We start from the raw sequence: 14,659 nt of genomic DNA on the forward strand, positions 1-14,659 counted from the left end.
GCATAATGCCTTGAGAGAGGCCCTTCTACTTCTTAGCCTACCCGCCATCCACGTACCTTATCCAGCCAGCCCCTGGGTTTCAATCACTGCTGACCAGTGGACGGGTTCCGCACATCAGGTTCCCCTAACATCAGGTAACAACTGTGTACCACTCCGCCAAATCTTCACCGAAAAGATGCACAGCTGTGGGGCGAGGGGCTGTGTCTTTTAGCCTCTACCCACAGGGTTCCATTCTTACCGCGACCTGGAGTCCGAATTCATTCACAGGATTAAGTAGAAAACACAATCTTTATTTTCGTAAGAACCTAGGTTTGGGATGGGGATGGGGACAGTAACTGGGGTCGGGGTAGACTGGGGGTCGTTTCTGGAGAGGAGGACTGATAACAAAACTTTATTGGCGCAAGTCCCCAAGGATGCCCCGCTCGGAGGCTGCACTGCCCAGAATGAACCCCACCGCCAGAGAAACGGTTTGGTCGAAGGAACCTCGTAGATGCTCCACGTGCTGGTTCAGGGTCGACAGCTGGTCACGCAGAGGGCCCAGAACTGTTGAGATGTCGCCCAAGTGCGTCAAGGTCTGCAGCAATGCGGTATTCAACGACTGGGGAGCAACCTGCGGGGAAGAAGCACGGCCCTGGGAAAGGCCAGGAGGCTCATTCGGGGTCTCCACGTCGTGGTCGGGGGTTGGCGTCGGGGAGGATTCGAAGGTATGGCCCGGCTCAGGAGGCAGAGTGTCGGTGCTCGTAAGAGGAGGAGAGCTGGTAATGCGGTGGGCACCTGCAGACTTCGTAGTGGAAGAACTGAATCTGAGCGCAGGGGCAGGTTCGTCATTTTCCGCAGCCAGCGGCAGCTCGGCTTCTACGAGAGAAACGCGCGGAACGTACGGAATCCCAACTCAGGGCTCCGCCCCTCCCCAGGAGACCCAGACCCTTCTTGCCCACATGGCTGCTCCTACCTTGCTCCACCGGTGTAGGTGCGGGTGCTAACGCGGAGAGGGACGAGCGGCCGCGGCGCTGGGGACGTCCAGGGCCAGTAGAGCGGCGACGGACCCTCGGCGGCCCATCGTCCCCCAATAGCCCCATGAGTTGGCGGATCTGGTTATCGAAGGGTCCGGACGGCTGGCCCTGGGAGTCTCGGAGTTTGTCCTTGAGGAACTTGTAGCGACGGCGGCACTGAGCGGGCGTGCGCCGAACTTGCTGACGGGCCAGTGCGGCGGACACGCGGCGGTAAGTAGGCAGAGTCTGCCGGCGGTCCAGCAGTAGTGAGCGCCACATGGCCGGCTGCAGCAGCGTGCCCAGAAGTAGCTCCGTCTCTCGGGCACTCCAGGGCGTGCGCTGCGCCGAGTCCGGGGACACCGGAGCCTTGGGCGAGCCGGGTTCAGCCATCCCGCCCGAAGTAGCGAAGGCATCAGACGTAGTCACCGGGACATCTCCGGCCGGCCGCAGCTCAGCGTCGGGGCTAGCTGGCGACGGCGGAGAAAAAGCGGGCAACCTCCGGGGACGAAGCAGCATCCCTGAGCCAGGTAGAGGTGCGTGCACTCCAAGGCGTGGCCTCACCAGAGAGGAGGGCTCCTCCAGAGCCGCCCACACACGCTCTAAGGACCCCGCACCGCCCTCTGCGTCTGAACCTGGTCGTCGCGACCCTCCCATCGTCTAGCCGCCCCGCCCCCTCGCCTCCTAGTTCCTCTTGGCCTGTGCCTTGCTTATTCTAGCCCATCCCTTTTCTAGTCCTTTCCTTAGGGACCTAGGACCTGAGAACGGAGGTTTTTGCCCTGCTACACAAAACAGAACGTGTAATAAATTTTTTACTTAAAAAAACAAAACAGGGCTGGTGAGATGGCTCAGTGGGTAAGAGCACCCGACTGCTCTTCCGAAGGTCCAGAGTTCAAATCCCAGCAACCACATGGTGGCTCACAACCATCCGTAACGAGATCTGGCGCCCTCTTCTGGAGTGTCTGAAGACAGCTACAGTGTACTTACATATAATAAATAAATAAATCTTAAAAAAAAAAAAAACCATTTGGGGCTGGAGAGATGGCTCAGTGGTTAAGAGCACTGACTGCTCTTCCGGAGGTCCTAAGTTCAATTCCCAGCAACCACATGGTGTTTCACAACCATCTGTAATAGGATCTGATGCCCTCTTCCGGTGTGTCAAAAGACAGCGATGTACTCATATTAAATACATACATACATACATACATACATACATACATCTTTTTTAAAAAAGGTTTATTTATTATTATACCTAAGTACACTGTAGCTGACTTCAGACACACCAGAAGAGGGTGTCAAATCTCATTACGGGTGGTTGTGAGCCACCATGTGGCTGCTGGGATTTGAACTCAGGACCTTCGGTAAGAGCACTCTCTTACCTGCTGAGCCATCTTTCCAGCCCCAAATAAATCTTTTTTTAAAAGCATTTAATCAAGGTACAATATAATAAGATCGAGTGAAGAGGACAGATGGGAGGAGGCAGCTCGTTTGTTTTTGTTTTTGTTTTTATATTTGTGCTTCGCCCATTAATTACTACTCATAAACAGCCTGCGGAAAAGCTCTAGAAACACAAAGCTCTGGCACCTTTTATGGCTAGTGCACCAGAATGTGTTGTTTATCTGTGTAATTAGTAGGCCCATCCTCTCCACTCTCCTTTGGCTTTGGAAGATGGATACATGTTGTATCTAATTGAGTAATCTAGCTAAGGAGGCCATTTGGGTGCTAGATTTGATAGCGGTCAGGGTTCACACACACTACAAAAAGGAATCTTTCTAGCAAAGTAAAATGTATCTATTAACAAAAGGTGACAAAATATCACCTCTTCCCTCAAGATTAAGACTAAGAAAAAGATACTCAAAGTTCGTCTTAGTGTAGAATTCTTGGCCAACGTAGTTAAGACAAGAAAAGGAACATCATAAAAAGATGGCAAGTAAGTCCCTAGTAGCCCCAGTTTTACAGAGATCAGTGAAGTCAAAGGGAGTACCAGTCTGCCATCTTGCTTCTGGGACTGTGGTGGTCTCCTGCTGTGGGACTGAAAACAACAATGTAGCGCAAAGATTAGCGGGCTGTTTCTTTACTGATTTGTGACTGGGGGCTTGAATAAAGACTAAGGACCACTGGCTGTGTTCCTCAGGACTGGGGCAGGCCAGGTCACCTCTACTTGCCATTCCAAGCCTAGCTTCCTGGGGACAGTATTCTGAGTACAGCCTGTTGTTTTCAAGGTGTTTTATCACCTGGTTCAAGCCCCACCCCACCCCCCATGTGATGGGATCTGGTGGCTCTGGGGACAGGCAGCTGGCGATGGTGGCACCTTTTTGTCCATTCAACACACCATGTGGTCATCTTGAGCTTACTTTCAGTCTAGTGGTCTTAGGGTAGTTAAACTCCATCTGTGCTGGAGGCTTCCCTCAGGTACGGTGCTCAGGACTAAGCTCCAGGCTCAGCACAAGGCCGGGACCTGAGAGGTAAGGTTCACTGAGCCTTTGGGCCACTGGTTGTCCCCCCCCCCCCCTTTTTAACTCTTTATCATCACCAGGCAGGTAACTCTATTGTCACTATCTTTCCTGTGTCCGGAATGAGTACACAGAGATGTAATCTGCTCCCCACCCCCTTCATATCTCTGAGACACTGGAGGCCTAGGAGAGGTCCCAATGGGTGGCCAAGGGAACTGGCCAGCTCTGTCTTGTCTGCAGGCCGATCAGTAGAAACTGCTTGGGGTGGACAGATTACAGCAGGGCAACCGTCCCCTCACCCCTCCACAGTTGGTGCTATAGGGAAATGAGCTGTGGTCATCAGAGTCTTGGTTTTGGAGAGGACAGATGCATTAGAGGTGAGTGTGCCAGACCTGGTCCCTGTGATAAGGAGAGTGAATGTCATGCAGAATGGGGTATGACCTGGAAGTTTGGCTTTCAGTACTAGGCTGAGCTTATTTCCCGTTGAAGCACCTGGAGATCCTAGGTGAGGTTCCCTTGCCCAGCCAAGAAAGACGTTAGCCTCAGCGTGGGTTTTGCTTTTGAAATCTACAAAATGGACCGTAGAACAGTAGCTTGGTAGAAATTACTTTATTTAGAAATCTGTACCTTGTGACATTAGGGCGCCATGCAAACAGTGCTGAAGCCAAAAGCCTGTTCACTTTCCCCACGCAATAAGTCAGCACCATTGGAATGCTGGTTTGCGCTGGACACCTCCTGCACTAGATACAAAATCTGAAAACGTAGGCGTTGATCAACAGAACTTAATCCTTATAGAAAAGTCCCAAAACAGTAAGTTGCATATGCATGCCAGGACTCTCAGTCCCACTTACATCCAGTGTAAGCACGGGCTGGCGTCTCCAGCAAATTCATGTGAGGAAACTCCTCTCAGCATTAAAAGTCCAGCATTTGGTCACAAATCACAGCTTCCTAGAAATACCACTAGCTGCTTCACTACAAAATCCCTACTTCTAAAATACAGAACAGTCTTGGTCGTGTGGCAGGCAGGGCTTGGGTTGTTGCCTAAGGTGTCCGAGCGGGAGTTTTTCCCACCTGCTGTTGTCCATCTTACTCCCAGCCCTCCTGGCCAGACGACCCCTTCCCAGTGAGCCAAAGCCCAGCGCCAGTTGTTGAGGATCCAGAAATCGAGAAGTCTGATACCACTAAGGCAGCAGTTTGACTCACGTCTTTGTCCGTCTAACAAAGCGCTAGTGGTGTGCAGAGCCAAGGGAACACAGTGGATGGGTGTGCGCATGCGCAGCTGCTGAAGGCTGGTAGGCCGCTGCTTCTGGGGCCCACAGCACTGTAAAGAGGGGCTTTGCTCCCAGAGGTCCCAGGAAGGAGAACCTGCATTAGTGCTGCTGTTAGTGCGCAGTGTTCTTCCCCCTTTTCTAGGGGGCAGAGCTTCTGCCCAGCATCCCTGTCAACTGCAGCTGTTCTAAGCTGGGGTGGGTGTGGGTGTGTGGAGAGCAACAACAGGCCACGGGGAGGGGCAACAGCTAAGGCAGAAGGCCCAGCTGGGACAGAGGCTGCTTCTCCCCGTTCTCTGGGGACTTGGCAGGATAGGCTGAGGGTGGGGTGGATTTATAAACGTGGCCAAGACAGGTTGCTAGAAATCTTGGGCTCCAGTGGAAGGTTCCAGACCCTTGGAGCTGCCGAGTGCAAAAGACAGTTTTGGTCCTTCTTGCTGAGTGGAAACAAAAACACCGGTCAGCAAGCAGCTAAGTTTGGGCTCTTTTGGAGTCAGATGTGGGTATGTGTTGGGTTTTGGAGGGGGTCAATGATAAATAAATGGGAACCCAGGTATAAGAAGGCCCGAAGCTCTGGGGAGAGCTGAATCTATTTCCTTTTCATTTTTTAAATTGGATTTTTAAATTCTAGCAGAAACAGGCCCACTGAATGCTGTGTCCACGCTGCCTTGGGGATGGGGCTAGGGTAGAGTTGGTTCGGCCTTCCCTAAGGCCTCAGGCTGGTCCCTTGCCATTTGCACTTCTTTCAGGGAAGAAAAAAAACCTGCCTTCCCTAAGGGCACTCAGTGTGCCTGAGGTTCCGCCAGCAGCCCTCAGGGGGCTCCTGCCACCTGACCCATTTTCCTTAGTCTGGTCCTGGTTCGAATCCACTTGGCTACTGGAATGTGGCCTTCATTCTCCTCAGCTTGTCTTGGATCTTCCGTGAGTGTTTCTCTCCTGGGATCTGGTGGAAGTTGGCCCTGTTATCAGCTGCTAAAATGGAGACATCAGCCCCGCTAAAGCGGGCGATCCTCTGCTTGAGGTGGGCCTGTAGCTTGGGGTCAGGGCTGAACGTGTAGGGGTTCTCCTGGAACGCGTGCACCTGGCTTGCCACCTTGGCGATGTTTCTTTTGTGGGGGGAGAGAGAAGGCTCAGTTAGTTACTTTGCAGAGATTACAAGGCTCCCTGGCCAGCTTATCCTAATGCCTTCTCTGGAGTGGCTCAAACCATTTCAAACCTTTTCCAAAGGGCAGCATGGAAGGATGATGGGGTTTTCGGTGCTCACTCATAAGGACCAGCTTTATACCTGGACCCTCCCCACCCCCTTCATAAATATTCATTGAAAACCCAAGTCAGGTTGCTTCAGTTGAAGTCTGCAACACAGAAAGACAAACAAAACCTCCCAAACCTATGCTGATTGCTTTAATTCTGCTTGGGGGCTTCTGACTCAGTGTACTGAGAACTCTCTTCTCAGTTAATACACAGGTGGACACACCTCTGGTGGTTCCTGGGCACTGAGGAACTCAGGGACCCTTACTCCTGCTTGGGGGTGGGGTTGGGGGGGGTGGACACAACAGACCTGCAGACAGGGCTGCCCACCTGAAGTGAAGAATATCATTGCTTTTGCTCTTTCAAAGACAGTCATGTCTGTGCATACACAAAGCTATGAAGAACAGATGAGATTTCTTCACCCTTTTTTTGCAACATTATCTCCAGTGGTTGTTTTTTTGTTTTGTTTTTTTGTTTTTACCACCATAGCTTTCTTTTCTATTGCAATAAGCATGTACTTTTAGTGAATTTTTTTCCTTTTCTTTTTGATTTTTCGAGACAGGGTCTCTCTGTAACAAGCCCTGGTTGTCTTGGACTGGATTTGTAGACCAGGGTGGCCTCGAACTCACAAAGGTCCACCTGCCTCTACCTCCTGTGTACTGGGACTAAAGGCATCAGTCACCACACCTCTTTTTTTTTTTTTTAACTAGGTGGCTATCTAAAGAGGGGATCTCAGGGTTGGCCAGACAGTTCAGCTGGCAAAGTGCTTGCCGTACAAGCACGAGAGCCTGAATTGATCCCTAGCACCCATAATTAATTAAAAAATGCCAGACGCAATGGCAAGCACTGGTAATCTCTCGTACTGAGGAGCTGGAGCTATTCAGAATCCTGGGTCTTGCTGGCCAACCAGCCTAATCTACAGTGAGCCTCAGGTCCCACTGAGAAATCCTGTCTCAAAAAGTAAGGTGAATGGCTCCTAAGGCATCATACTTAAAGTTGACCTTGGGCCCCATATGCACGTGTACACACACACACACACACACACACACATACATACTCAGAGCGGGGCTGGAATCCTGCACTGGGCTGGTTGTGGCCATTATGGTCATTATTTACAAGATGCCCCTAGGACTCATCTACCCAAGAAGGCCATTCTCTACGGTGGACAATGAGGTGCGGGTGTGGGAGGGTGTGAAGATATGGAACAAAGCTACAGGCTGGGGCCATGTGGATGGCTCTGGGCAGAGGAAGCCAAAGAATAGGTAAGGAGCCAGAGACCAGAGGTGACATACCATCGGATGTGCTCACCTTTGGGACTAATTGGCCTGGGAGCAGCTTCCTCATCTCTGCTGATTTTATCGGTGGGATGCTTTGGTCATAATGAAGAAACCCCTACTCCATAATGAAGCCCTCACTCTTCATCTTAGTCGACTTGTGGGCTCTGCTAGGAAAGATGGAGTCCCCTTACCTCAGTTTGCTCCATCTATGGGCTCCATTAGTCATGGTGAAACCTCCTGTCTCTAGCTGCTGGATGTGCATGGCCAACAGGTGGGCGGAGGGTAGGGTGGGCTGGGCCCGGAAGCGCCGTCCTTCCATCAGACACAGGCTATCACTCTTCAGGAATACCTGGAGGATCAGCCAGGGAAGTGAAGGGGGTGGAGGAAGGGATGGGAAGAGCGGTGGGGGAGGGACAGGTGGTAATTATCTCAGAGGGTCAGCCTACCTGTCTCTGTTAATACCTGTCCTTCTAGGGCATAAGAGTTGCCTAATACCTCACTGAACACCCAGTCCAAAATGAGCCTGAGGTTCTTGGGTGGCAGGTCAAAAGGCTGGACATCCTAAGCTTGCTGCCACAGCACACTGATAACTATAGCGCTACTCAAACAGGCAGTTCCTTATTTCTGGTTCCAGAAGAGTCAGGTGACCTCCCGCCCTTCCCAAATGGAGCCTGCAGGAGCCTCTGCAGGTCCTGAGCAGATGTAGACAGTGATTAGACTTCAGTTCTCTCCTGGTCCTTGAGAGTTGAGGCTGGGCTTTGAGCTCAGGAACAGCAAAGGCTGTGGCGACTCTGGGGTTGTCTGCCTCAGGCTAATGTCTGTGAGACTCCTGCTGCCTCACCGGGAAATATACAATCATTTAGTCTGTGTTTCCGGTCTGTCAACTCATGATGTCACCTATGAGCCACTGGAACAGGCCTCTCACTTGTCCTGGCCCAGGATCTGACTGTATACCTGTGTCCCTTCTCAAGGACACCTTGGAAAGTCAAACCTGTAAACAAGTCAAACAAGTCAGGCCAGATTAAACCAGCAACCCGCTATCTACTATGCTCTGCAGCCCTGAGCCAGAGTCACACTAGGTAGCTGTGATTGGCCTAGAACTCCATGTAGACAAGACTGGCCTTGAGTTCACAGAGATCTGCTTGCCTCTGCTTCCTGAGTTCTGGGACTATAGGTGTGTGCCACCATGCCCAGCCTGTGTGTTTAGGATTCTCTGAGATGAGCCTGTTACGAGTTCCCCAAGACATGTGAAACAAGTTATTCAGGGCAAGCTCTGCAAAGAATCTGTACGAACCTCCACAGCTTTCAGCTCTTCCATGACCTCAGCAATCTTCGCAGGCAGGATTCTCCAAGCCTGAGGAGGAAGCACTGGTGAAATACTTGTGGCCCTGTGCCCATACCCTTAGCCCCTGAGTCCCACGTGACGCACAGGGGACTGCCTCACAGCCAGGTGCTCCAGCCCGCCCAGGATTTGCATGGCCGTTGCAAAGTTCCTCTGTTCGTAGCAAGATTTTGCAATCAGCAGGAATTTGGACAGCAAGTTCACCTGCAGCTGAAATGAGAAAATGATGCTCATGTGTCTTTAAAGACAAACAGGGAGGGTGCAGCTCAGTGGTAGAGCTCAGCCGCTACAAGATTGCAGTGAGCTTGGGCCCCGGTACCAACATAACAAAAGTAGACAAAGCCAAACAAGACAACTGAGACCGGTTGGAATAGCTGATCCTCTGGGCCCTGAGCCCTATGATTGACTTATTTGTTCAAAAAGAAAGATGTAGAGCTCCAGAGTGGTCCCTGTGAGTGAGTAGCTTGGGGTGTCTGTCATATATGATAGCTTGAGATAGCCCCCATGAACTGGACAACATCTGAATGGGTCAGACTGTTTCTCCCAGTGCCTTTGGTTGACTCCACTGTACTATCTGGGCCAAACTCCATGTTTCAACAATGTTCTGGGGCTATCAGTTTACAGGTGTAAGACTCAGTCTTTGGAGGGTTTTGGCACCACAGTAAGTAAAGCGTAAAACATCAATACCATAATGTATTTTAAAATGTGACAAGCTCACTGGTTGAAAGGATACGTGTAGCCTTATGGATCTTAGGATCGCATTTCCCAGTGGTTTCCTGATTCACTGCTGAACACTGCTCCTTCTAAACGACGTGGGGACAGCAGCGGCAGAAGCTCTGTTGCTGGGATGCTCTGTGCTCTTCTCATCTTTCTAAGATGGATGCTCACAGCCCAGGGTATAAGTCCTCATGTCCCACCCTGCAGACTCAGAAGGACTGCTGTGCACCGGGATGTATCACTCTGGCTTTTACCCTTGGGTGCCTTCTGTTGTGTGCCACCACTGCCCAACTCTTTTCTTTTTTTTTTTTTTGAGACAGGGTCTCTCTAGGTAGCTCTAGCTGTAATAGAACATGCTATATAGATCAGGCTGGCCTCGAACTCATAGAGCTTTCTAATGGTAGGATAAAAGGCATACACCACCATACCCAACCCCTGACACATTTTAATAACACACATGATACTCGGAGCATCAGAGCAAAGTGAGCAGCCTAGGTCTTCTGCTGCCGTGCCCTGGCAGAAGTGTGGATGGTGAGTTTGTCTAGAGAGTGTGGGTTTCATGCTGAGGGAAGCCTTGATCATTGGGTTTGAATTATCTTTAAGGGCATTGTGGTCCTGGTGGTGCTAGGTGTCCACCCAGTTTGAGGTTTCCACTTTTCCTGCTGAAGAGAGAAAAAAAAAAAAAACTACATTGAACAGACAGAGCCTTTGTATCCTGATACTCAGTCAACCCTCTGTTTGTCTGTGTGGGAAAAACCCCACGTGATCCCACCTTGTATTGACCTAAGGGAATACATTAGAGATCTGGGTGGGGGTGCAGACCTTCAGGATTGGGAGGACTCTGTCTTGAGAAGCTGTGGACATTGGCTCTTCCTGGGTGGGAACCTGGAAGGAGGCACTGACCCGAGGCAGGCTACGGTCACTGTGCTGGCTAGATTTATGTCAACTTGACACAAACTGTAGTCATCTGACAGGAGGAAACCTCCATTGAGAAAATGGTTCCAGAAGACTGGGCTGTGGGCAGACCTGTACAGCAATTTTTAAATTCATGATTGATGGGGAAGGGCCCAGTCCATTGTGGGTGATGCCACCTGTGAGCTGGTGGTCCTAGGCTCTGTAAGAAAGCAGGCTGAGCAAGCCATGATGAGCAAGCTAGTAAGCAGCACCCCTCCATGGCCTCTGCATCAGCTTCTGTCTGCAGGTTCCTACCCTGTTTGGGCTCCTGTCCTAACTCCTTCAATTATGGACAGAGATAAGAAAGTATGAGCTAAATAAATCCCCATTTCTCCAACTCGCTCTTTGGTCATGATGTTTTGTCCCAGTAATAGAAACACTAACTAAAGCCGGGCAGTGGTGGTGCATGCCTTTAATCCCAGCACTTGGGAGGCAGAGGCAGGTGGATTTCTGAGTTCAAGGCCAGCCTGGTCTACAAAGTGAGTTCCAGGACAGCCAGGGCTACACAGAGAAACCCTGTCTCATAAAACAAAACAAAACACAAACAACAACAAAAAGAAACACTAACTAAGCCAGTCCCTTTCATGCTACCAGGACTTTGCCTGTGAGCGGCCTGGGTCATACTCAGTCTAGCTCAAGGCCCATAGGACTTGAGGGGGATTGGGATTAGGCCAGCAAAAGCTGGTCCTTGACCTTGACCAGGTACTGAGCAAAGTATTAGAATCCTACAAGCTGAGAGTCTGCAGTGTGGGATCTGCCGGGGAGGAATAGTGGCTTACAGTTTAGCCAGGAAGATCACTGCCTTAGTGCAAGCAGGGCAGCTTAGGGGGGACAAATGATCCTGTGAATAAACCCAGGGAAAGATGGAACAAGATACCGTGATGATAGGTGTGTACTGTGACTGGTGAGGGAGTATGAGTGAGAGAAACTGAGCAAGTGGGGAGGGGTGGACACACGTGAGGAACTGTTATGTTTGCCAAGGATTATGCATGTGGGGAACTGTGTGAGAAGAAGTTTATGTTTGGGAGTCTGTGGGTGTAAAGGAATAGGATGAAGGAGTGCTTGAATGTAAGGGACTGCGATGAACTGTGTGTGAGGAAATGAGTGTGAACAACTGTGCACTAGGGAGTTAGTGGGAGGACTTTTTGTGTGAGAGCCTTGTGGTGTGTGTGTGAAGGGGTTTGTATGAGGATTACGTGTGTGTGTGGGTGTGGGTGTGTGTGTGTATGAGAGAGAGAGAGAGAGAGAGAGAGAGAGAGAGAGAGAGAGAGAGAGAGAGACTATCTCTTCAATGGTTAATCCTATTGTTGACCTGACTGAGAAATACCACAGTTCATAAGGCTCACCTCTGTTTCCATTTCTGCTGTTTTTTTTTAAGATTTATTTATTTATTATATGTAAGTACACTGTAGTTGTCTTTAGACACACCAGAAGAGGGCGTCAGATCTTGTTATAGATGGTTGTGAGCCACCATGTGGTTGCTGGGCTTGAACTTGGGACCTTTGGAAGAGCAGTCAGTGCTCTTAACCGCTGAGCCATCTCACCAGCCCCCTGTTTCCATTTCTATTGGCCACTAGAATATGAGGGCTCTAGTCTAATGAATGATTTACTCCACTGTTGGATTCAAAATCTGAATGGAGTTTGACAGAATTGTGGAAGGATAGGTAGAGTTGAAGGACTGAACCTCTAAAGGCATGCCTCTGATGGATGTGTCTTGTTCTGGCTCCTTCTTGTCTCTGCCTTATGTCTTGTCCACCATTGTGAACTGCCCCATCATGCCATCTTCACCATGACAGACTGAAATCTCCGGAGCTATACAGAAAACAAGTTGTTCCTCCTTTCAACTTTTTTATGTCAGGCATTCTGCTATAGTTACAGGTAAGCTGCTGGCAGCTGTGTAAAGAACAGTGTATAGGGACTGTGAGTGGGTGAAGGCCTGTGTGTGTTGCATGGGACAAGGTGTAAAGGGCTATGTGGACTGTGTGTGTGAGGGGATGTGAGCATGAGGAGCTATAAGAGACTTGTGTGCATGAGGCAGTTTCCTGTTCTCTTTGTCCCTTCCTGCCCTCCCAACTCCTGTGTGTGTGTGTGTGAGACTGTATGTTGTGAGGGACCATGTATGAAGGATTGTCTGTGTGTACAAAGAACTGAATTAGTGACTGTGTATATAAGAGACTGTACAGTGCTCTGATGGAGGGTTCATACATCCTGCTTTCCAAGAGGCCCACAGATCTGGATCAGCCTCAGTAGAAAGAGGGGACAGTATCAAGATGGGCTGTGGCTACCATGCACTAAGTGTTAGATGTAAGCGCTTCACTCTTTCCATTTGCCTTGGACTTACTATGGCGCTGAAACACAAAGTGTGGCCGGGCGTGGTGGCGCACGCCTTTAGTCCCAGCACTCGGGAGGCAGAGGCAGGCGGATTTCTGAGTTCGAGGCCAGCCTGGTCTACAAAGTGAGTGCCAGGACAGCCAGGGCTACACAGAGAAACCCTGTCTCGAAAAACCAAAAAAAAAAAAAAAATAAATAAATAAAAAAAAAACAAAGTGTGGATTCCCTGCACCCAGAGAAGGGACTGACTGTGGTCTCACAGGGGCCCTGCCTTACAGAACCCTGTAAGTCATTTCAACCTCAGAGCCATGGAGACGTCTACCTTGGAGGTATGACTGGTCACAATTTCAGCAGCCACCCAGGTACTGACATCATCTGCGTTTCTTAAAAGCTGTAGCAGATATTTGTCCTGGACGTAATTGGGTAGGAAGAGACTGCAGGTTTTGGCAGAAAGAGACTCAGAAGAGTTGGCTCTGGAAGAAAAAGATGTTGCATGTCACCTAGGGGTATGAGAATTCTTCCTGCTAAGCCCTGGGGTTGTGAGGCCTCTGTGAAGAGGGAGGAAGTCACAGCATCTTCCCTCAGGGTGAGAACCAAGTGTCTCCCTTCAGCTAGGAGCATCCATGGAGCCCTTTGGAGAATCCCCCTCCCTCCAGACCCCCACCACCACCAACCTTCAAAACCAAGGATGCCAGAGTCACCTTCAGGAGTGGACACTCACTTGGGAATGGCTGCACTTTTGTCCATGACACCCAGGGCTCGTGAATTTAGGAAGTGGACAGGGTGGCACTTTTGAAACAATTCCTGTCAGAGACAAAAAGCAGACAGGCAGCCCATTGTTCCCAAAAGCCTGATGTCCAAGGCAGTATCCCAAAGAGGGCTTCAGTATTTTGAAGCCATCTGTGCAACCATCGATCAACCTGCTGAGTTGTCATGGCTGGGCTGCTAGAGGCCACTATGTGCAGGTCACCTCAGGGGTTGTGACACTGCTAAGGTCTAATGACAGTATCAAGGATCACCCAGTGCTGTCACCTGACTCAGGACACAGGGTTGCAGGATGTTGAAGACCTGGGTAGGTCCTGCCTGGGCTCTGGGTTGAGGACAGGGACAGAGGGATTCGTGATCAGTGCCCAGGACTGGGTAAGAACATGAGGGCCTTTGGTAGGTGAACGCACAATGCATGATATTCTCTGTGCCCTGTGTAGCTGGAGAGGAGAATCCTGCTGGGCAGGGTCTCCCTGCTTTAAAGACAGAACGTGTGCACCCAGCAGCCAGGTCCTTCTGCTGACCATCCATCTTTCCCTCTATGAAGTCTCTGCTGAGGCCAGCACCCAGAGCATCCCTGAGCCCACACCATGACACTAGCAGCTGGCCCAAATGTAGAGCTGTGTCTCCTTCCTGGTTTCCCAGCTCCCACACACCTGCTGCAGTAGTGTTAGCTGAGTGAAGAGCTGGTTGGTGCTGTACTCTGTCAAGAAGTAAGGACCCTTCTCACTGGCTTTGGCATAGGGGCCATAGAAGTCTTCAAAGAAGCAGGGCTTAGGCAGGGCAGATGCAATGGTGTACTGGCGCTCCTTATGATGTGGCAGCACTAGCCCGTTGCCCCGAGGCAGTCTCCAAGAGAAGCTCTGCAAATAAGGCAGGTACCCTTGTCAAGGCTGAGTAGGCCAGGCTAGATGTGGTAGGGTGAGGATAGGCTGGTCCAACCTAGGACTCTTCAGACAGGTTCAAGTATAGCCAGAGGGTAAGTGCCTTCCATCCAGGCTTGTTGGCAGGATCTCTGTCCTGCTCACTTGGGCAGATCACCCACGCACAGTGCTCAGACTCTGTGCTATCTCCTTGTATTGGTGGAAAGACCATTCATTCACGGACCCCAGTGGATTCTTCCACTCAGGTCTCTCCCTGGGGATCAGGAAGGCAAGTTCAGGGAATCATAGTAGGACTCTGGCTAGGACAGAGTGAATCCTGCTAGTCCATGACTTTCCTTCCACGTGCCAGGAAGTGCCAGCCCAGTAGGGAAGTGGCTGGGTCATGAATAAGGAGCACTTATGTGCATACATGTGTGTGTATGGTGTGTCTG

At 50.5% G+C, this 14,659-nt stretch overlaps 2 protein-coding genes across 4 annotated transcripts in view; both read right to left on the reverse strand.

Moving 5' to 3' along the window:
* Window positions 1-323: 323 nt before the first annotated feature.
* Utf1 (undifferentiated embryonic cell transcription factor 1) lies at window positions 324-1,577 on the reverse strand. Of its 3 annotated transcripts, none has more exons than XM_021168656.2 (2): window positions 953-1,577; window positions 324-852 (listed from the first exon to the last, which is right to left on the reverse strand). In XM_021168656.2, the coding sequence occupies exons 1-2, from the start codon at window positions 1,506-1,508 to the stop codon at window positions 392-394; spliced, it is 1,017 nt and encodes a 338-aa protein (XP_021024315.2). In that variant the 5' UTR covers window positions 1,509-1,577; the 3' UTR covers window positions 324-391. The 3 variants fall into 3 exon arrangements, with proteins under 3 accessions (XP_021024315.2, XP_021024314.2, XP_085698633.1); XM_021168655.2 differs by having other exon boundaries at window positions 324-855; XM_085842507.1 differs by having other exon boundaries at window positions 947-1,577.
* Window positions 1,578-4,047: 2,470 nt separating this feature from the next.
* Kndc1 (kinase non-catalytic C-lobe domain containing 1) overlaps window positions 4,048-14,659 on the reverse strand; it is a 47,019-nt gene continuing 36,407 nt past the window's right edge. Inside the window, exons 24-30 of the mRNA XM_021167366.2 lie at window positions 14,001-14,207; window positions 13,301-13,383; window positions 12,902-13,052; window positions 8,665-8,787; window positions 8,530-8,589; window positions 7,427-7,584; window positions 4,048-5,816 (exon numbers count right to left, since the gene is read on the reverse strand). Of these exons, the coding sequence (XP_021023025.1) occupies window positions 5,585-5,816; window positions 7,427-7,584; window positions 8,530-8,589; window positions 8,665-8,787; window positions 12,902-13,052; window positions 13,301-13,383; window positions 14,001-14,207 (1,014 nt within the window). The 3' untranslated portion in view covers window positions 4,048-5,584. The remainder of the gene's footprint in view (window positions 5,817-7,426; window positions 7,585-8,529; window positions 8,590-8,664; window positions 8,788-12,901; window positions 13,053-13,300; window positions 13,384-14,000; window positions 14,208-14,659) is intronic.

The sequence above is a fragment of the Mus caroli genome, unplaced genomic scaffold, assembly GCF_978045245.1.
Source record: "Mus caroli unplaced genomic scaffold, Mus_caroli_1 scaffold_8, whole genome shotgun sequence".
In the NCBI taxonomy this organism is placed as follows: Eukaryota; Metazoa; Chordata; class Mammalia; order Rodentia; family Muridae; genus Mus; species Mus caroli.